Below are 22,964 nucleotides of genomic sequence, written 5' to 3'. Positions count from 1 at the left end.
AACATTCCTCCACACTCAAAGGACAGGAATGAAAGCCACGCTGCACAGAGAATTATAGTTTATAAGCAGAATTTAAAAATCTGGAATAAGAGGAGAAACATTCTAGAAAAGAAAGGAAACCAGGGCTGGCAAGATGGCTCAGTGGGCAGGGTGCTTGCCACCAAACTGGATGACTTGTGCCTTATCCTCAGAACCTACACGGTCAAAGGAGAAAGTGAATTCCTCTGCTTTCACCTTCACATCCATGCCCACACCAACACCCATACCCAGATAAAGAAGTAAACATTAGAGGGAGGGAGGGAGGAGAGAGAGAGGAAGGGAGGGAGGGAGGGAGGAGAGAGAGGGAGAGAGAGGGAGAGAGAGGGAGGGAGGGAGGGAGGAGAGAGAGGGAGGGAGGGAGAGAGGGAGGGAGGAGAGAGAGGGAGGGAGGAGAGAGAGGAAGGGAGGGAGAGAGGGAGGGAGGAGAGAGAGAGGGAGGGAGGGAGGAGAGAGAGGAAGGGAGGGAGGAGAGGGAGGGAGGGAGGGAGGGAGGAGAGAGAGGGAGGGACGGAGGAGAGAAAGGGAGGGAGGGAGGGAGGAGAGAGAGGGAGGAGGGATGGAGGGAGGGATGGAGGGAGGGAAGGAGGGAGGGAGGGAGAGAGAGGGAGGGAAGGAGGGAGGGAAGGAGAGAGGGAGGAGAGAGAGGGAGGGAGGGAGGGAGGAGGGAGGGAGGGAGGGAGGGAGGGAGGAGAGAGCTGCAGCCAGTGTTGGTTAACTGGTAAGCAGGGCAGAACCTTGCAGCACGGGGACCACAGTGTGATCTGAGAGTGATTTGGATTATGGTGCTGTACCTACCAGACATTCCTCCCTGCGGTGTTTACTGACGGAGCAGAGATCGACTCGCAGCGTCTTCTGTTGAAGGGCTGCCTGAGAAATGGCCACCCTGAACACATCATTGTATAGCACAGACTCGGTGGGTGGATGGACTTTTGTTCGGAATAGACAGCTGACATCCGCCGAGGAGGGAAGCACCGCGACCCTAAAATACCTGCCGAGAATAAGCACAGAATGAATCTCCTGGGCACGTCAATTACGGTGGATTCACAGCTGTCATTTGCAATTAGCTACAAAAGAGAGGAAATGAGGAAACACAGCGTTATCAGATGGAAGTATTGGATGGAGCTCAGCTGTAGACACTCTCTTAGCCCCTCGTGCCTACCGGGCCCTGGACAGGGAAAACCCAGCCTGCCCTCACCATGAGACTGCAGGATGGACCCCAAGAAGGGGACACACTAACGTGGGCACTGGTGATGCTCTCTCAAAGAGCCCTCATCCTAAGCACCAAACAAGAGACTGATGAAGAGCAACCCTAGGAACGGAACTGATACCCTACAGAGAGAAAGAAAGGCTAAGGAGCGCACTGTTAGTAAGACAGAAAACAGATGAAGTGGAGGTTCAAAAATATCATTGTCTAGCGTCTCCGAAGGCGCAGCCGTGACAGACTCTCAGAAGGATCTCAGGCTGCACAGATGCAAAGCACAGTGTGGGACAGCAGGGACACAGTGCTCCTCAGGGAGCCTTTCTGACACTCCACAAACATTCACAGTTCCCGGAAGCAGCCTGAGGGGTTTCCCTCCTAATTCTAGAGACAGAAGTACTGAATCTTCCCCCTTTCAGTACATGCCCTCCACTGACTTAGATTCTAAAATATGTCCTTTTTTTCCCCCATTCTAGTAAGGAAAATCTGTAAATTCAATTCCATGTTATTTTTTATTCTTTATCAACATTAATTACAAAGACCCAGCACTAGAAATCCATTGGTGGCTCAGCTCTGGAGAGGGCACTGTCCCTTCAGCCCGCAGGTCCCAGGCGCTCTATTCCCGACCCCTGTTTAGTTCACACCCAACAGGACTGAGTTGATGAGCTTCAGAAGGGCCTGGAGAGATGGCGCAGTGCTGAAGAGCACTGGCTGTTTCCAGAGGACCCAGCTTCAGTTCCAGCACCTACAGCAGCTCACAACCACCTGTCACTCCAGTTCTGGGAGACCAATGCCCTTTTCTGACTTGCATGTGGCACACAGACATATGTGTAGGCAAGACACCTCTACACATAAAATAATAATAAAATCATCATCATCATCGCCGCCACCACCATCCAAGCGTGGTGTCGCACACCTTTCATCTTAGCACAGCACCTGGGAGGCAGAGACAGGTGGGTCACCCTGGTCTACAGAATGAGGCCAGCCAGGGCTAACCAGGAAATAAACCATCCCCTCCCACCCCCAACCTCCATCCAAAACAGGAAGGCAGGGGGACTGCAGGCAAGGCCATTCTGCTAGAAGAGCTCTCTCCAGAGCCAGTCCCCAAAGAACATGGCTGTTACCAATCAGCTGAACACCAATATTTGTCCTAATTAGCAGTAAAATGACATTTTAGAGTCAAGCACGGTGGCCCAGGCCTCAATCCCAAACCTGGGAGGTGGAGACAGGAGGCTTTGGTGTTTGAGGATAGCTTGGAACACGAGATCTTGTCTCAAGAAACTAAAACCATTTTTCTTCAGAGATTAAATAGTACTTATTTTATACATAGTTTTATTATCCATTCATGTGCTCATGAAAAGCAATTCTAAAGATAAATAAAGTCACAGAATTTTCAGGAAAATGGATGGACTTAGAATACACAGTATTAAGTCACACACTATCAGAAAACCCACATTTTCAGTTATGTGCAGAATCTATCCAGCAGTGTATGTGTACAGGAAACACATATACATGTGGGTACAGTCTATCAGGTAGAAAGGTAAACAAGCAAGGCTAAATATGAACGGAAGAGGAAGAACTAAACATAGCCAGTGAGAGGGCACAGAAGTTCTAACTCAGAGCAGCGGCTAAGTGCATAAAAATATTTGAAATGAAAAATATAAAACCCAATGTGAAGCTCCACAGGTTCTGTGGTGTTACACAGTCTTTCGGTCTGGTAACTTTTGGTTGATGATGTTTCTTTTTGTAACTTTTAAAATAATTAAGTTTAAACTGGAAGGAAAGAAGGAAGGAAGGAAGGAAGGAAGGAAGGAAGGAAGGAAGGAAGGAAAGAAGGAAGGAAAATAAAGTCAAACAAAAACCTCTCAGGTCTTTAGCTGGAGAACATCTCAGAGTACTGTGCACGGTTGATACTTCCGGTAGCGTCAGTATCAGGCTTATATATAAGGTTGAGAAAATGTTACTGCATCTCAGGGAAGTTTCAGCCAATTAGACAAGCAACGGCGATCACTGTTGCTGTTACTGAAGCACTATTGCTCCTGAGCTGCCCTCGGGTTTAAGGGGGCCTGGGACCTCCTGTGAGGTGAGGGTGGCTGTCACTGGCCTAGCCGAGGAAGGAGGGGCACAGAGGCGGGAGAGACTGCCCCACAGCCGGGGGCACTCACCGCTCTGTGGGGACTAAAGCGTGGTTTCCAGTGCTCACACAGCAGCTCCTTAGACACTAGGAACATACGCGGTGCACAGCGTTTGCTCAGGCAACACACACATAAAATAAAAACAAAAAAAAAGAAGGAAGGAAGGAAGGCATCAGAAAAAAAAATGCTTCCAAACTAATGGTAGTAACTGCTATACAATAACAAAAAATGAAATCAGATCCCCAGCAATCAGGCCCCAACACGGCCTGTGGTTGGAGAAGGGACCATGAAGTGTTGACCCCCTGCCTCAGCGGCAATCCTCTGAATGGGACCTGACCCTGTTCACTTTCCTCACACGTTCTGCATCATTGTTACCTACTGTTGGGTCACACATTCGTCTTTTTTTAAAAAAAGATCTATTTAGTTTAATTATGTGTATCTGTGTGTATTCATATGTGTGTACCTGCAGAAGTCAGAAGAGGGTGTTAGACCCCTAGAGCCTTAGTTGTAGGTGGTTACTGGGTGTTGTCCAATGTGGGTGCTAAAGAAACAATTGTGGGAGCCCTGGAAGAGCAGCTGGAAGTCCTACCCATTAGCCGTCTCTTCAGCTGCCTGCCCCTGTTCCCATATCTTCCTTTTTGATGAGCTGTTTGATCACAAGCAGAATCATTGTAGGACAATTTGTCCTCCATTTGTTTCCTGTGCTGACTTTACTTACACTTTTGAAGAATGAGGTATCAAGAAGGCATGAAGATTTCGGAGTTGTGCTATAATCACCATGAAACTTGAACTCTTTGTATCATATCTGCCGAAAGAGACAACGAATCAAACAGAGTAACCACAGGGTAACCACAGCCCCTCCCTTCACCCTCCTGCCTTACCTGAGTCCTATCTGCACCTGGGCAGTCTCCACAATGGCGACATCCTCTTCACTGTAGGGAACGTCTTCGATTTCACCAGGCCTAGGAACCAGGAACAGGTGCACAGTCAGTTAACAGGGACACTGATTGTGGCTACTCTTTGCCTTCCGGTCCCAAGGAACCAATTCCTGTGGTTTCCACTAATTTGGACAAGAATCAGGTCTGACTGTGAGCTTGGGGAACAAAATTTAAATGTCTGGGATTCCTAAGCCCGAGAGGCTATCCCACCACCTCGGAGGATTCCAGACATGTACACAAGGGACTGCGTGTGCCAACAAGCATTGGCCAATCACCAGGTCAGCTGCCAATCCGTACACCAGTCTTCCATTTCCATGACTGGCAGAACGCTTCTGACAGAGACCACTTCACCTTACAGTATGCACCAGCCTGGCTGACAGGCTGCAGGGACCGAATGGACCCCTGCCGGTTTCTTACTGCTTCATGGAGGCTTCATAGACCCCACTGTCCCCAGCCACAGATTCATCAGAGGCGGCGGCAGACACTCGAGCAGTCTTGTCCACTCGCAGATGGAGTCCTCTTCTTTTACGTAATGACTTATCCACATCTGAGATGGAGAAAATGATAACATTGTTAGTTTAAAATACTCACACCACAGACTCCCAAAGTGTCCTTCTTAAAGACAAGACTCACTGATGGGGTGAGAGAAATGCTGGGGTTCATAGGGGTTAGGATTTGGTTACTTGGGGAAAAAACTAGTTTTGCTTCTGTCTAAAAAATCATTTTAAAAAGACTTATTTTATGTGTATTGAGTGTTTTGGTATTTATAGAATTACATCATGTACATGCAGTACCGAGGTAGGCCAGAAGATGGCAGTGGATCCCCAGGTCTGGGGTTACTGGCAGTTGTGAGCCACCACGCGGGTTCTGGGAACTGAATTCCAGTTCCTTGCAAGAGCATCAGCTGCTCTTAACCCCAGAGCCAGCTTCCAAGGCCCACTCCCATTAGATACGGATAAAAAGCATGTTCATCTATTTAAGTGAACATGCACATGCATGTGTGTGATGCACATGTGGAAGCTGGAGGACAACTTGAAGGAGGTCTCTCCTTCCACCATGTGGGTCCTGGGGATGAAATTCAGGTTGTCAGCCTTAATCCACTGACCCACCTCACAGGTCATGGCCCTGAATTATTTTAAGGCAAGGGATACATAATTCCCATTATCCCCGGCTTCTCTGCTTCAGGCTTTCATGAGCCACGACCAACTCTGGCTAGGCGAGCGCATGCCCCCACCAAACACTGGTACTGTTCAGACTTGAACTCAGCTACTGAAGTTTGCTCTCGCTTCTCTCTACACAGCCTGCTCCATCTGTGCTCTCTTCTATCGGAAATTAGAGAGAAAACATCATCTTTGACTTACTAAAGAAACAAAACAACTTTTTTTTTTTTTTGTGCTACTGAATCTTTAGCACCAGCTACCACTTAGAGCTTTTATCTCTAGCTCATATTCATACGCCAGCATCCTGCAGGGAGCGAGGAACATTCGCTCTGTACTGTAATAAGCAGCAAAGCCCGCAGAGCGTCTTTCATCCTCCAGTGAGGGAGCAGAGGAGGGTCTGGGTATGCATCCCAGCCCCCCTCTGAGTTGTGACTTTACATCCTGTTAAGATGTTTAAGTTTTAAGGCTTCAGATTACAGGGGTTGATTGCTGCATCCTCTCTTTTATTTCTGCAATGGGGGAACACTTTTTCCTTGAGGATGAAGTGCCTTCTCTTTGCCCACCCTCTGTGTGAGGGCTGAAGGTGACGGCATGATTTATTGATTACCCCCAGGGATAACCACGGCAGACTGAAAGCTGACTTTGACAATGACAGAGACCAACTGTGGGAGGCTTCATAGCTATTCCACCTTGGTTTCTGTCATCCAGCAGGGCTTAGTGCGAAGAAGCTAAAAGCACGGACTCAGCTTCATGGTACAGGGCCTCAGAAACAGTGTCCTCCCAAGCGCCCTCCCTTTAAGAGGTGGGAATGATGCTCCTTGAATAGGAAAGCTCACTGCAGACAACGCCCTCCTGTGTGAAAATCTTCACGGCTTGGGTATAGGATGGCACCCAGGGTGTCAGATGTCCCAGGCAAGCACGCTGCCACTCAACACTGGGCCAAGGGTGCCTTTTAAATAACGGTGCTGTTCAACATTTAGAAGGTTGTTTTTTTAAAGGTCTTATGGGAACTTCCTCCAGGCACCTGTCTCAATCAACAGAGCTGGTAGCAAACTCAAGTGTCAGGAAGAAGGCAGTGTGTGCACCTGGCAACTGAAGACTCAGGATTGCGATGGACCTTGGGCTGAAGTTTTTGGGATCCTCCCCCTTTCTGAGCATTTCCCCTCAGGTACTGGGTTCTCCACATTGACAGGATGTTGAGAAATGCTGACTAGACAACATTCCAAATATATAAAGGGCACAATCAGTTGAAGACGCCCAAGGAGTGTCACAGCCTGAAAGGCAAAAAAGCAAGAGCAATGGCATGTCTGTCCCCACCCTACAGTGCTGTGTGGGGAGTGCTGCACCGCCTTGTGTATGAGTTCTCACTGCCACACGCTGAGTGTGCCAGGCAGGCTCCCGTGGGGTTAACCCTGAGTTCCGTAAGGGGACTGCAGAAGAGGAATGGGTGTAGAAGACAGGGTAGCACGCTCGCCAAAACAGCCCTGGCGTCCACTGACGAAAGCAGGCACGCCTCCTCCACGGTTCTTCTAAAGATTTGTTTGTTTAACGTATGTGAGCACACAGCTTCAGACACACCATCGGATCCCATCACAGACGGTTGTGGTTGCTGGGAATTGAGCTCAGGACCTCTGCAAGAGCAGTCTGTGCTCTAACCACTGAGCCATCTCTCCAGCCGTCCCTGTGAGACCCCTCAGTGGCTCTGTGGTGTGAGAGCCATTATGCACACCTCTCCAATGTGTCCATGAGCAAGTGTGTGTGTGTGTGCATTTTACTTCATATAGGTATTTAACCTGCAATGTTAGCACCTCTCTGAAAGAGCATACAAACCACATGAAGGGTTCGTCCACTCCAGCTCCGCCCCAGGCCACTGATGACACAGAACCTCAGTGGTCCGTGTCAGAATGCCCCCATCAAGTTGTATTCATCTTTAAAGATCACAACTGGCCAATCAATCAGTGTGTATACAAAGGGAAAGAAATCTTAAAACAGCAAGGACCGGGTTCTACAGAGGCTGTCCTCTCTGCATGAGGGGACACGCTAGCACACGCTGACTGAACAGGACTTCCTGGCAGGAGCAGAGAGTTCGCTTGCTTCAAGACCAATGGAATGGACCATCCTCAGAACACAGGTTCTTTGTAAATGGATGGCACAAATGGAGAGCTTCCGTCACGCGGAGGAAAGCAATGGTAAAGCAACAGGCTCAGCTTGAAGTGAGGACGTCCCGCCCTGCCCATCTCCTCCTGGAGCTGCAGCTGGGAGAGCCGCCAGCAGAGGGCAGAACAGCGCCGGGCACCGAGTAACCAGGGCAGAAGGGGAGTCCGGCACAATCCCAAACCTGTTTATACAGAATCCTCCGAGCAAGATAGATACTAAGCCTTTGTGTTAATCAGCAAATATGCTAAGTCACTTTGTTTTCATGTGTTTCAGGTCAATTTAAAAAATGCCCTCATCTCTTTGCTATTTCTAAACCAGAATCCAGGTGAAATACGGATTGCTCACAAAACACATCCTAGGCATCTGCCGCCAACAGAGGAGCCCGGGACCATAAGACACCACTGATGGCTGAGTCTATTAAATAGGAAGGCAGTGTGTCTTGAGTATGCACATGGATGTGTTTGTGTGTCTACACTGGCAGTTGACACTGGGTGTCCTTGGTAAATAACTCTCCACCATACTTTTGGGAACAGTCTCTTGAATGCTGACAGGGCTCAGCAGGTTTATCTGGTTCTGGCCAGGAAGCCCTGGGAACTCCCCTCTCTGGCTCCCTGCCTGGGAGTGCAGAGGTGTGAGTTGCTGACGGGGGTCTGAATTCAGAACTTGACACTGAAATGTTCAGTTACGGGCTGAAACATCTCCTCAGTGGCAGACAGGTTGCATGTGAAAGGCCTTGGGTTCGATACCTCAGTACCACTGAGCTAAATACACCCGTCTGGAATGGCAACTTATATTCGATGGAGAAAAACGTCCAGGTATAGAATAAATACTCCAGGGGCTGACGAGATGAGATGGCTCAGTGGTTAAGAGCACCGACTGCTCTTCCAGAGGTCCTGAGTTCAGTTCCCAGCAACCACATGGTGGCTCACAACCATCTTAATGAGATCTGATGCCCTCTTCTGGTGTGTCTGAAAACAGCCACAGTGTACTCACCCACATAAAATAAATAAAATCTTTTTTAAAAATTAAAAAAAGAATAAATACTCCTAATGAATACTCATTAAAGAACACCGCAGAGAAAGACGAGAACCATATACTTTCTTTATATGAAAAAAGCGCAATCCTTCCTAAGATGGCTCAGGGGACAGTGGGAAACAAGGGTGTGCACTTACCTGCTGTTCCTTCATACAGCATCTCCCCGGTGCATTCATCCAGGTCTTTATCCTCAAGGAGAGACTGGGATGCTCCTCCCAAGTCTGAATCCAGCAAGGCCTGAGTTTCACCAAGGCCAATGTCAGCAAAGTGGCGACTCAACTCACAGTCTTCAAAGTCAGCAGTGAACCGGTGCAGAGAGGTGTCATGAGAAGACCCTGGGAATGTGCTGTCCAAGACCAGAGGAGAGCCGGGGGGAGATGAGGAGAGAGAGGACCTGGAGGAGAGGGACGTCACTGACTTTGAGGCCTCCGTCAGTGGGGGAGTGTGGCTAGTTGCTGCAACTCCCACCCCACAGAGCCCACTCTGGCCGGGCTGGCTGGGGGACTTGACCACCTCATGCTCGTGAATGGTGGTGATGGGTCCGGAAGGAGCGTAGCCACCCTTCTCTTGAAGAAGGAAGTCCAGTTTACACTGATAATCTGTGTCCATCCGCTCGCCCTGGCTGCTGTAATACAGGTCACTGGAGCTGAGGGAGTTGAGTGACCCTCTGCTGGAGGTGTTCAGAGAGCCCCGACTGGACGCCAGGGACCCCAGACTGCTCCCAGACGACATGGACAGTGTGCTGGAGGAGAGGCTGCAAACAGGAGAACAGCACACTGTAAACCCTGCACCCCACAGGGAACGGAAAGAGAGCGAAGCCCAAGTGCAGAGGAACTCGCTGTGGGAACAAAGACTTTCCCACCCACTCTCTACTGTCACCAACGCTGGTCTTTCTAAATGACACATGGCACACGGCTGACCAGAGTGGCACACACCTTTAATCCCAGAACTGCAGAGGCAGAGGTACAGGCAGAAGGATCTGAGTTCAAGGCCAGCCTAGTCTACATAGCCAGCTCCAGGACCGCCAGGGCCACACAGAGTCTCTGTCTCATAAATACCTACCTACCTACATACATACATACATGCATACATACATATATAATGTAAATAACCACTTTTAAGAATCTAATGATACAGGCAGGTAAAGTGATGTGTGCACACCTCTAATCCCAACACTCAGGAGGCAGAAACAGGTGGACTTCTGTGAGTTCAAGTTCAGCCTGGTCTACATATCAAATTCAGGCCAAGCCAGGGCTACATAGTAAGATTATTGCTCCCACTGCCAATGACACGCCTTTTGTAAAGTTTAAATAAAAACCCAAATCAAATGCCTGTTTGTAAATGCACTTGCAGAGCTGTCCCCAGCAACCTCACGCTTGGTGTCACTGCGGCCTCTGGGCTGGAGAGAGAGGGCACAGAGCCCGAGCTCCCCCGGCGTGTGAGAATGGCACAGCAACCTCACAGTGGCTCTTCTAGTTCCCTCCATGACAGGTGGGATGATGACAGAGATGTAACTTGTTCTCAAGTCGTCAGTGACAGATAAAGCAAACCCTCTTTCTGTAGGACATTCAAAATGCATTCTAAACATAAATATGGAGTGTAGGGGGAAAATGTTCCTAAACTTGGTAATTCAAACACTGAGTGGCCAAAACTTATTTGTTCACTGTTAAGAAGCTAAAGGCCAACTAAAGAGGACCCAGGATGTGGCTGGATGCTGCAGAGAACATCTCCCTCAGAGGACATGCTTACCTTTTAAGTTGTGAATACAAGTAAGTAGTTAGTTTAGTAGTTTCTTCAAGTTTCTGTAGCAGCTCTTTTCTTTTCTCTTCCAATTTCAACCTAGGAAAAACAAAAACAAAGAAATTAATTTTCAAACGATAGTGTAGAAATAAATCCAAACTAGACAACAGAAAGTCTCAGTATCCCAGACTCATGTGTGAGAAGGGAGGCTGCTCGTCTGACTTGGTAAAGAGAAAACAGAATAACCAAGAAAGAAGGAGCAAAACCTTACAGCCACGATAAATGAGGTGGGGTTATGTCCAGTCCCAGAGCTCGGGAAACTTTAAATGCTCACAGTGTAAACTCTCCTCGGTCGTGGAGAAAGGCAAGAAGTCATAGCAGCACCACCGAGCACAGCAAAAGGCTAAGCAAAGACTGGAGGACCTTTTGGGACGGAGGCTGGCTTCTCGTTTAGAAAGCCGTAGGTAGCAATAATAAGGAAACGTAAAAGGTGACTGAGTTTATCAAGTGCTGCTGTAAAATGTGCTTAAGGATGAAAGCGGCCATGCGAATTTCCTAGGAGCTTTAACAACTGAGAGAGAGGGGAGGAAGGGAGGGAGGGAGGGGAGGAAGGGAGGGAGGGAGGGGATGGATTGATGAAGGGAGAGAGAGAGAGAGAGAGAGAGAGAGAGAGAGAGAGAGAGAGAGAGAGAGAGAGAGAGCGAGCGAGCGCACTCCTATGGGCCCAGCTGCCCATTAGTTTCAACACGAAGGTCAAGAGATTTGCCTTCCTAGCCCAATCTTGTCTTATCACTTGGAGCAGATTTTGTACAGGTAGAACAAGGTAGGATTTTTAGAAACAAACTTGTTTCAAAACAGGTCAGGCATCCAAGAAAAATGCACAAGCTGCATCAACCAGGGTCCTGAGACACCATCCGAGGGAGGCCTTGGTCCTAGTCTGGGGTACGAAGCGTGTGAGCCTGGGATCCTCTAGCAAGCCACTGGCGAGAGGAGCTCACCTTCCTCACCCACGAGTGGTGATTATGATCCTGCTGTGTCTACCTGATAAAGGGATCAAAGACTAAGGTGTGGGAAAGTTCTCTACAGACCACAGAACCATCAAACTCCCTCACGGCCACAAGGTTGGGAGATACGCAATTAGCCACACTGGTTTGGAGAAAAACATAAAATCTCCCCAATTTTATTTTATTTATAGGCACCTATTCCTTTGATGTGTCTACAATACAATTTCTATTATGTGTTACAATTAAAAAGTAATTCTTGCCATTTTCGATAACACCAGCATGATCAATTCTTTCACAATTTTCCAACGGTATTTAAAAAACAATTCTACTTTTTGAAATCTCTTAAATCTATTCAATCAGGAAGAAAGATTAACGGAGTCAGAAGACACAAAGGACTGAAGAAAGCCTCAAACACTGCCGGAACACACACACATCAGCTTTCCTAATGCAGGTTCCTCATGTTCTCCAGGCTGTGGGATGCTCGGCGGCTCCTGTAGGCTGGCTCCCAACGACAGGTGCTTGTCTTCTGTGCTCACAAGTACTCATCGAGTATGTGTGTGTGCAGTGCGTGGTTGTGTGTGTGTGTGGTGTACTCTATGTATATATATGTATGTGTTCATATGGTGTGTATGTGTGTGGTTGTGTTTGTGTGTATCTCTGTGTGTGTCTGTGGTGTGTGCATTGTGTATGTGGTGTATTCTATGTATGTGTGTGTGTTCATAAGGTGTGTGTGTGTGTGTGACTGTGTGTCTGTGTCTGTGGTATGTAGGATAGAGGTTGATGTTGATGTTTGGTATCTTTGGAGATCATTTTCAACCATATTTATTTTCACTTTTATTTTTATTTTATGTGTATGGCTGCTTTGCTTCTGTATAGGTTTGTCTACCACATGCATGCAGTGCCTGCAGAAGACAGAAGAGGGCATCAGATTCCCCAGGATTGGAGTTATAGGCACCATGTGGGTGCTGGGAATCGAGCTTAGGTCGTCTGTGAGAAGAGCAAGTGCTCTGAACCACTGAGCCATCTCCCCAGGCCACACCTTATCTCTGAGACATCGGAGTTGCGGAACCTGGACTTGTGGACTGGCTGGACTAGCTGAGCAGTTAGTCCTCAGGACCTTTGGACCAGAATTACAGGCACCTAGAGCCTTGCTTGGATTTCAGATTTCCAAACACAGGTGCTATGGCCCTGCTGGGTCCTTGTGCACACACAGCAGACGCTTTACTGACTAGACCATCTCAAAAGCCCGAGCTTCTGTGCTCCCAAAATAACGCTAAGGTCTCAGAAGGTTCTCCGCTACACAAACTTCTTGCTGGAGTCACTAGCAAGACCCAGTAGCGCAATCTCTTATCCACTGAAATAAAATAAAATAAATGACAAAGGAACAGTGAAAAGCCACAGAAACCTTAGTAGAGCAGCAGTTTCTGCAAGTCTTCAGACTCTTAAGTGTCTTTCTGTGGTGACAAGGCCCTCCACTCCCAGAAGATTATATACACGGTCCTTTCTGCCCTTGTCTGTCTGTCTGAGCTCCTTACCAGCCCTGAACTAGTCTCTTCATTCAGAAAGGGGCTTTTCACCCTGGCCCCTCAGCGAGCCTCCCACACACACCCTCATTCTCTTCACCACCCTGGCAGCCTTTCAGGGCCACCATCTCTTTCTGCCTCTGCTTCAGCAGAGGGAGACATGCACTGCCTCCCGTGAGCTCACAACTCTGCATCTGGGAAGCGATCATGCCGGTGATCCAGTAAAGCAGTCTACTTTCCTTTAAAAATAAAATAAATGGCACTCACACACACACCCTGGCCCACTTGTTTTAAACAATCCTCAGATGCTTAACAACATTTAAGTGTTCCTGGCTCATCGGAGATGCTAGGTAAGCACCTGGAATTTGTGGGAAGCAGCAGAAACCTGTCAGCAACAGGAAACCGCAGCTTAAGGAATGCTGTGGGTAAGCATATGGAAGGGCTACAGAAAGGAGAACAATTTCTCCTTTACCCTGATGTTCTCCCTCAACGAATCTGGCTTGTGCAGATGCTCTTTGTCACCAGTAGAGGGAGATCTCAGCCACTGCTGTGGGGCTCCCTGCTGGTGTTGTGTTGGCAGCAGAGATCAGGATCCGGTTCCACAGAATGACTGAGAACTCAGTGTCTTGAGACCACAGTCTGAGTCACCCCTACTCCCGACATAATGAGGAACCCACAACAGGATGGAGAATAGGAAAGCTTAAGGCAAGGCAGCAAGAAGCTTTCTTTGGTGGCCATGTTGACAGCAGGCCGAAACTGAGGGTCTGGTGCTGGTGCTGTACTTGATGAAACTGAATTCTTCTTCCTAAGATGTTCCTGGACACCACCTGCCTGCTCTGTCACGGAGGAGTCTCTGAATCAAGGTTCAAAGGCCACCCTAACTGCTTCATCCCATCCACCGAAGAATCTCTGCTGGAAATTTAAGTTATACAATCAAACCCCAGAGTGTTTCTTTCTTTGTTGGTACTTGTTACCTACCCCAGACCTTCCTCACACCTTAAGCTAAAACTCCGATCAGCACTGGACAGAGAAAACAGAGTAAGGGAGGGGGCGAGAAGCAGGGACCAGCAACGGTGAGAATTTACTTGAATGCGTGCAGTCATCAGAGGATTTGCCTTGGGGGCCTGCTTGTGCTCCCCAAATCTGGGATGCTACAGCCATATGCTGTCTCCATCAACACAACTCCCTTAAACAGCTAAATTCAAATTGCTCACAGGTTAAGACCTAATCAGGAAAAGCAGCCTTTTCCCTCCCCGCCCCACTGTTCCCACACTTTCAAAATATTTTGACATTTGAATCTAGATATTTGTTGAGAGATGAGGAGTAAAAAGCAAGAGAAACTGCTCTGGATGAATGTTTGAACTTATCTCCGGGTCTCGTGAGACACATTCAGGTTTGCTCTGGGGCAGACACTGCTCCTCCCTAGCTGTCTGTGACAGGCAATGATCTGAAAGGCCACAGTTTGTCACCAAACAGCAGCAGTGTGTGGGCACAGAGCTCACACCCAGGAGACACACGCGTCTGCCCATCTGCCCGCAAGACTGGATATTTTAGAATAAATAACTCTCATACCTTCCCACAGAAAAATCACAAAATTGCTTAGTTTGATTGCCTCTGCTTCAGAAGCAGGTTTCAACTGACAAGCCACATGCAAGGAACATCTTGTGACTGATTAAGATATCAAAGAGAGCACGCTGTCTTTTCCTTTCCTTGTGAAATTAAAAGCGATAAACATGTGACTTCTTGTCAGGAGAGCAGCGAGGCTCACTTTCTGTGACAGTCTAGGTCGTCCCCATCAGAGAGCAGCAGAGTGTAGCTATGGTTATCAGACTTGCTAATGATGCACCGAATTCCTGACTTTGTGTCAGCATTCCTTAGTTATCCGACATGTGAGCCTTTCACATTCCTAACACACACCGAGGAGACGGGGCATAGGAGGTGTGCTTCACCGACAAGCTGTTTCTGAGTCTACTAACAACAAAGCTATTTAGAGTCCCAAACCTGGAGATATGTCACCAGTAAGACACAACCACAGGTCCATGTCATCCTGTTCCCAGAAGAAAACAAACCTCTCAGTCAGAGCCCTGCTGGGCACGCTCCGGACAGCCATCAGCTCCTCCTCCAGGCGCTGGCGCTCCGCCTCCAGGCGCTCCAGCTCATCCTGCGTGCGTTTCTGGGGGGTGATGAACTGCAGCTCCTTCAGAAGTTCTTCTTTCTCATTAATCAGCATCAACTTCTCCTTCTCAATGTCCAGGGCCCCAGGCCAGGCCTCACCATCCAACTTTGACAGTTCAATCTTCAAGTTAGCCATGCTAAAAGACAGAGAAGATACAAGTGTTCAGGACTCCCACAGAAGGAGCCGGCAAGCCCAGGCTTGGGGTGTAACTGAAATCTGCGTATTCCCTGAGCCGCAGTGTATGGAACAGCCGTCAGATGGACATCGACGTGTAAAGCCGAGTGCCACGGGCGGGCATCCCAGTGTGCGTGTGGTGTGATGGGAAGGGCTCCTACACACGTCCACCGAGAAGCACACCAGCCTGTGAGAGTACCCCAAAATGCCAGTGTTGAAAATTGAGTCTTCTGGGTAAAGCTTGCGTCCCCCAGTGAAAAGGTGGCACTTCCCAGAGCAGGGTGGAGACTGGAATGTTAGTAGATCACAGGAGGAAGCCAGGAGAAAGAGTGAGCTTGGGGCAACTCAGATTAAACCCACATCACCAAGGACAATGGTTCCCCCCAGACCCCTTCTCCTCAGGCCTCCAACTCTCCCCTCCTTGGGCCTCTGCACAGTAAGCACTAATTACCGAGTGACCCTGTACTGTCCCTGGGGCTATGGCTCCCGACCTGTGCTCCCCTGTGCTGGTTGTTTGGCAGCACAGAGCCGGCACAGTGGACCTTAGCCAGAGAAGCGAAGGTGGGTGGTGTGGCGACCACAGGGTGGAGGAAGAAAGGACAGAGGAAGACGAGGGAAGGCGCCACAGCAGCGCCTCCAGAGTCACAGCTCTGCGACCCCCAGCTTCCCTGTGCAGTCATGGATGGTCGGCTGACACAGCTCCCAAGCCAGCACTAACAGTGCACTCTGCAATGACAGGGCTTGCTCTGTAGCACTGAGAAGAGGATCAGGACTTCACACAGGATGAAAGCCAATGGCTCGTTGGCCAGAAGGTACAGGTATCCATGACCTATGGCCATAGCTGGTACAGGTATCCATGACCTATGGCCATAGCTGGTACAGGTATCCATGACCTATGGCCATAGCTGGTACAGGTATCCATGTCCCACATCAACCCAGGGGGTTGCTTGGTGACCATGCATGAAAAACAGAAAGGGGATTGTTCCTCCGATTTCGAAGAAACTATAAAGAAAAGAAAAACTATTATGAAAAACAACTATTATGAAAAACAGAGATGTGAAGTTGGGCTGCACCCACGTGGTTTAAGACAACAAAAGCTGTCTTAGACGGTGCACATGCCGTGTACACTTCTTTCCCTGTCTGTGCTTCCGAGAGATGTGACATCAGCAATTCCTCAGCTTCACCCACGAAGCCATAAACAACTGTCTCAATGCACTGGAAAATTAATCATCAGATTGCTAAATAAGCGTGCTATTATTAGCTTCACTGGGCACATGAAACACAAGCCGCAGGAGAAAACAGATTCCGCCAACAGCAGCTCACCTCTTCCCTTGTTAAGAACTGAGGAGGGAAATGCAGTTTCTCAACATATGCAAAATCCCTTGTGGGTCCCCTTCAGGTCAGCATCACCAGTAACCCTAAAACCCATCCCAAATGACAGCAGTGCAGCCAAGTGACAGAGAAGTAATGAGCTAAGTTTTGATGTGATCGAAGTAGCCATTTGAGCTGGAGCAACGGCACAGCAGAGAGAAGAAAGGTGTCTATTACTCAAGGGCACAAGAGTATTGACCTTTCTTTGGAAAAAGGCCCACATATCTGACAGGGAGAATGTGGAGGGACTTCCAGGAACTAGGAAGGGAAATGTTACCTAAATTCTGGAGGTAACCAAATGTCACAGCCACTAGAGGTCACTCAAGGTGACCCAAAGGCAACAAGGTTAAGTCCATGAGAGGCTACGGTGTAAGGACCGGCACACTTTAATTCTGAGTTACGGCCATTAGCCTTCAGAAAACCAGGCATAAACTTGGGCTTTGTCCACGGCATATCCAAGGAATTTTGGCTGTTAGAGGGCTAGATTGCTCACAGTGAGAGCGCCCAGGCATAGGACAGCTGTTAAGTCACCAGGCCTCCACTCCAAAGATCAGCCCTTAAAACGTACTGAAGGCAGACCCCCTGTTCCATTCCTGGAAAGGAGATAGCATTAATATAAAATCCTTTCCTACCCTCAAGACATTGAAAATCTTCCAGGGGAAGTTTAAAGACATTAAAATTGGCTGAGTTAAATGCTGCTCAGAATGACCGAGGGACTTGTTCAAGGTCATGTGGTTAATCATTTGCGGAATGAAACCTGGGTTTCTGTTCAGTAAATTGAAGACCCAAGTACTGTTTGAAACCCTGGCTGACACAGAGGCAAATATTGTAGTAATATTCATTTCACTTTTCAAGAGCCAGATAACCTCTAAGGCCTATGGCCAATTACGTTAAAAGTCCATCGTCTCGAGTAACAGTGGACACATCTTAATGGGCAACGGTCCTTCTGGTAGGAGCCCCAGCACTCTGAGAGGAGGAACAAGACGAAGCCCTTGCTTTCCTGTGTGGTGATGTAGTAGCTCCTAATGTCTCCCAAATGATGAAACAACGTCTAGGTTCTTAGAAGCATAGTAAACTCAATGGTATCCGAATACCCTCCGCCCTCAGAAACCCTCGGGGTGTGCAATAGTTAGGAAGTGATCTGAGTATCCACCTGCTTATATTAGAGCCATGTGGCACAGGTGCAGAGTCCAGAAATTAACAAGACAGGAGCACAGGGTTAGTAAGAGCTGATGAGGTACAGTAGAGATTCCCCCCTCTTTCCGTGGCCTGTCAGAGGGCACAAGCACACAGCACCTTCCAGAAAGCAGTGGGGAGCCTTTGGGACAAAGGTTCTCAGAGATAAGTCTCCAGTAGAGGTGCAGGGCCAGACCACTGAACGGAGTTTCGGTCTGAGGAACCAACCATCCCCCTTTCAATTGGAAATACACCATTTCAAAACTTTTCTCCCAGAAGGGAGAGGAAACATTTATCCCCACATTTCTCCTTAAATTCTTCTTAGTCAAGCTGGGCACAGTGGTGCACGCATTTAATCCCAGTGCTCAAAAGGCAGGGTAGCTCTGAGTTCGAAACCAGCCTGGTCTACAGAGCGAGCTCCAGGGCAATCAGGGCTACACAGAGAAAACTTGTCTTAAAAACCCAATAACTAAATAAAAGTTAAAAATTAAAGTCTTATTCTTCAGCTTTGCAGGGAAAGGAGAGAGCTGGGAGCCACCTTGATAGGTTAAAGCACCAAGGGCAGGCTGGGGAGAACGGGAGGGAGTGGCCATGCACCTGCCACATGTCACCACAGAGCAGAAAACAGACCAGCCTCCAAACCCACCAGCGCAGGGAGACAGCTCCGGGGCCTCACCTTCTCTTGGCTTCTTCATACTGGAGACTCAGCCTGACCTTTTCGGCTAAATTTGATCTGCCTCGAACCCCAATCTAGTAAAAACAGAAGGAAAGAAGTCAATTAGCTGTGCTAATGAATGAGGTAAACTGCTTTTGTTTCTAAGAGGCACAAGTAATTGAAAAGCTGGAGAAAATGTCTGTGAAATGGGGAGCAAAGCTAAAGGCACTTACTCAGGAGGGGAGTCTTCAACTCGGGCTCACCTGTTTTGTGGAGCCTTTAGTACCACTTTCTCCACACATTAAATTCAAGACAAAAATATCACATAAATATGTCTGGTGTCTGAGAGTTTATGAAGGGTATGCAGGTCAAGGAAATTGGCGAAACGGAACTGATTTCTTTACCAACATTACCATTACTTAGCTCCTAACTACACAAGATGGAAACTAAGGACCCCAGGAACTGATGCTCGCACTGAAAGTCCTCCGGTCCGCAGCTACCTGCTCCCCCTCTTACACCTACGCATCTGAAAGGCGTAGATGCAACTGGGAGCTGAACAAGAGGAAATGTTTAGAAATGAATTTGAGAGGGAAGGGGATGATCACATTAAATATTTTCAAACATCAGCTATAATTCATGAATACTTGATCAACGTCAAATTTATAAAAAGAAATTTCTTAAAAAACAAAACAAAACCCACCATGCACAGGGATGTATGTCTGTGTGAGTGTGTACCCCGTGTGTGGTACACACTTATTCCCCCAATGTTCATGTGAAACAACTCCAATTCACACAGCTGTACACTGAGCCAGTGAGAAATTAAACATGGATACATTTCTAGCTTTACTGTAGCATCTATCTGTAAATGTAGCCCGAGAAAGCTCCAGCTATGTGTACTTGGCACTTTCACAGGAAAGATGAGGCTGTGACTTTTAAGATGTATCTGGAGAATGAAGCACTGGATGCACTCTAGCTCCTGATCCTGTACTCTGGAGCCCTATCCTGTCACTACCCTTCTGCCCCACACGGTCCATCCCATCCCCCGCCCCAACCCTCTCAACCCATCCTCAGGGCATTGGGGACAGCCAATGCCCTCTGACTACTTACATCTCCAGAAATGCTCGTCTGTGACCCAGCATCAAGGGTCTGTCGGGACAGAGAGAGATGAGAAGTCACAGGACTAGATCTCAGATCCGGCTCGGAACTGCCCATATTCTGATCCGAATGAAACCGCTCCTGCAGCTTAGCAAGGCTCTGTCAAGAAGCACACAGCACCTCCTAAGTAGAGAGGCAGCGGGCCGCTGATTTCCACAGTATCACTAAATGGAAGGAGTCCTGATGAAAACAGCTTTGTAAATTTTGCACAAGCACATGATGTTGGAAGTATGTGAAGCTGATTCAGAAGATGGCCTCCCTTCCCCTGTGGATACAGAATCTAGCTTTGTACTTATTTACTATATACATTGTGTGTGTGTGTCTGTGTGTGTGTCTGTGTGTGCACCTATCACATGTGAACAGGTGCCCATGGAGGCCAGAACAGGGTGTCTGACCCGTAAGTGGAATTACAGGTACTTGTAATTATCTATCTGATTAACTAACTGACATGGTGCTGGGGATAGAACTCAGGTCCTCTGCAAGAGCAGCAAGAACTCAACTGCCCAGCTCTCTAGTCTTTGGCCTCAAATATAATATAGTATGTTCAATTCTTATTTTTAAACACCCTCTTAAGTGACCCTTACTTCAATAGGGATCTACTATAGTTTGGATGTGGTTCGTATGCATTCCCTACATTCTCAATATGATGATGCTCAGAAGTGGCAGAGAACAGAAGACAAGGGGTCAGTACAATATTAACACAACTCTGAAAAGACCACGAATCATTCCCAAAGAGCATGCTGGTACAGAGAACACAGGTTTGGGCTCTAAAAGCACTGCTCTGGCTTCCTGTCTTACCATCAATCTCTTCAAGGTACAATCCTGTCATTGTGACACCAGCCACATGAGGACTTTACAATAAACTGAAGAGGAAATGGGGCACACATTCCTGGGCTTTCAGCCTCTAAATCTGTAAGTCAAACAAGCCTTTTATTTTTTATAAAGTAGCTAGCTTCAGGTGTTTTGCTATAACAACGGAGAACAGGTTAATACAGAAGGACTCACTTAACATTATAGAAATTAAGGAGTCATTCATTCATTCATTATTTATGATGTAATCTCTCATTTTAGTTATTCGGTAAGACATTGTTCCCCTTTAGAAAGGGCTACAGTTATACTACTTAATGTCTAGACCCAAGAGGTGACTCACTTTGCATTCATATTACAGAGTAGGAAACCGAGTCCATCTATGCTGACTGCACGGCACTGCCTGTGGAGGTGACTGACGGCTGGTAGCGAGGCAAGTAACCCAAGTCTATGTGCCTTTCTTGGCTGCCCAGGCTGAGCACACTGGGTTAACTTTAGAAGGAGGGGTGCACAAGTCAGCGTACTAGAAAGAAAATCTAATCCAATCTGCTTTTAGCCCTATAGTAGCACTAAGTTTAAGAACAAAAACTAAAAACCCATTTGTTACTGTTAACAAGATGATATTTAACCTGATGGTTAGGATTTCCATCCTAGGAGAACAGGTGTAAGAGGCCTGTAGATCTGACGTATGCATTTGCAGTCTCAGGCACAGGAAGGATAGGAGGCTCTAGTTCAGCTTGGCTACAGAAGGAAACAATGTTGAAAAGGGGAAGAGAGGAAGAGAGGAAGGGAGGGAGGGAAGAAGGGAGGAAAATACCTGAGATCCGATATTTAATTTTCTCCTTTCACAAGAACAAGCATACAGTACATACTCACATATGTACATGTGATAAAACTTGCAGAGACACATCAAGTTACTACTCATTACAGAAAAGAACAAAGAAATATTTTGATGAATGTGGGCAACTTTTCTCTGCTTGTCTTTGAATGGAAATGATCAGTAACTTTTGTCTTAACTTGGAGATGACATAGTTAATCAACTTGGTAGCTTTTGACTAATATGTTTCAAAGAAATAGAAGACACTGGAAAATAAACTCAGAGCGTATTACCAGTATGAAGAGAAAGAATATTACTGTGGAATTGGTTTTGAGTGGCTGTGTGTTTATCTTTAGCTGTACATAATTATGCTATTGGATTTCTATGTAAAATATTTGCTATTGTACTCGTAGGTTTACAAGTCATAGCCAATATCTGATCTCACGTCTAGTTCTACTGTGGATCTCAGCAACTGCTAATTAATTATTCTATGTACTTTAGTAGCCGAAAGAATTCAACCTAACCTGTCGACAAGACCAAAGCATTCAGAAGAAACAAGGGCAGTCCTAACTTGATCTACTACCGGCTCCAGTGTGACTGTGTTCAGGCTCCAAGGACAGAACTACCGTGTGCATCTCAGACATTACCAATTTAGTCAAGCAGGACAACTGTGAGCAACTGTGAAGTGTCGAGTGACGTTTACGGCTGGTATAGATCTGTGTATAAACATCCCATACTGAGGCTAGCTGGGCTCACACCTCCACAGTGCTGCTTCTGGCCCTGCAATCTGAGTAACGTACTAGGCTTCCTACACTAAAGTTCGTGGACTGTAATGGGGCCATGCCACATGGACGTCAGTAGGATGAATGGCCTGCACGTGGGCGCAGCACTTAGGACATGGCACTAGACACCAAGGATTTGTCCTTGCCAGCACCGTCTTTTCCATTACATTACTTCTTGCAAGTTATTTTGAAATTCTAAAACTGAAAACCACATGGATATAAGAATATTCCTCTTACGCAGAAAACAGCTGGAAACCAACACGCAGAAGATGACCGTCACATTTAAATGGAGAGGTTCTGGTACAGACCCAAGAATCGCTGCTGGCTCAACACTGCTCAAACATACAGACTAAAGGATGGCCAACTCCCGTCTCCCCAGTTTCTCACAATGATGGGGAATTGGAAAGGGAGACAAAGGTCGTGAACACACGTCCTGGCTCTGACAAGCAAAGCGCTGGAAGGTTCACACCAGGCAGCTGCTTAGCTTTCCTCTGCACAAGGATGACGTGAGGACTGAGACCTGCGGCTGGGACGTGTACCTGGAGAATGAAGGATCAGGTGGCACCTTTCCCAGAGGTGACTGCGGCCGCCCCCTGGCTGGGCCAACACCCTCCACCCTAGGAGACAAACCCATTACCTACTGATGGCAATACACTCTCCCGTCCCTGGGTGGGGTCACTGTTAGAGAATCCCTGACAGTCATGAACTATCTAATGCGCTCAGTGGGGGTAGGTGCTAAGATACTAAGCTCCTCCTCCGGGCTTCTGACGACACCTCCTTACACTCTACTCAGAAAGGACACCTGAGCCCTGCCTTCACAAAGGGCACCAGAAGCTGGGAACCGACTCATTCTCCACATGTTCCTCGGCACCTGCAACGGCCCGGCCGATCCGCATGAGCAGGGAGCGTCTCAGACCGCAGA

General features: G+C 47.8%; 1 protein-coding gene across 1 annotated transcript in view; it reads right to left on the bottom strand.

Moving 5' to 3' along the window:
* The window catches only part of WWC2 (WW and C2 domain containing 2), a 153,725-nt gene that overhangs the window by 27,793 nt on the left and 102,968 nt on the right, over positions 1-22,964 (bottom strand). The window contains exons 7-15 of the mRNA XM_080928496.1: positions 19,589-19,735; positions 18,503-18,576; positions 14,999-15,241; positions 10,412-10,501; positions 8,800-9,416; positions 4,728-4,857; positions 4,254-4,334; positions 4,091-4,177; positions 835-1,027 (exon numbers count right to left, since the gene is read on the bottom strand). Of these exons, the coding sequence (XP_080784622.1) occupies positions 835-1,027; positions 4,091-4,177; positions 4,254-4,334; positions 4,728-4,857; positions 8,800-9,416; positions 10,412-10,501; positions 14,999-15,241; positions 18,503-18,576; positions 19,589-19,735 (1,662 nt within the window). The remainder of the gene's footprint in view (positions 1-834; positions 1,028-4,090; positions 4,178-4,253; positions 4,335-4,727; positions 4,858-8,799; positions 9,417-10,411; positions 10,502-14,998; positions 15,242-18,502; positions 18,577-19,588; positions 19,736-22,964) is intronic.

Source organism: Micromys minutus (genome assembly GCF_963924665.1).
Source record: "Micromys minutus genome assembly, chromosome: 14".
NCBI lineage: Eukaryota > Metazoa > Chordata > Mammalia > Rodentia > Muridae > Micromys > Micromys minutus.
The sequence above is the reverse complement of the archived record's forward strand: the minus strand, read 5'-3'. Positions and strand labels throughout refer to the sequence as shown.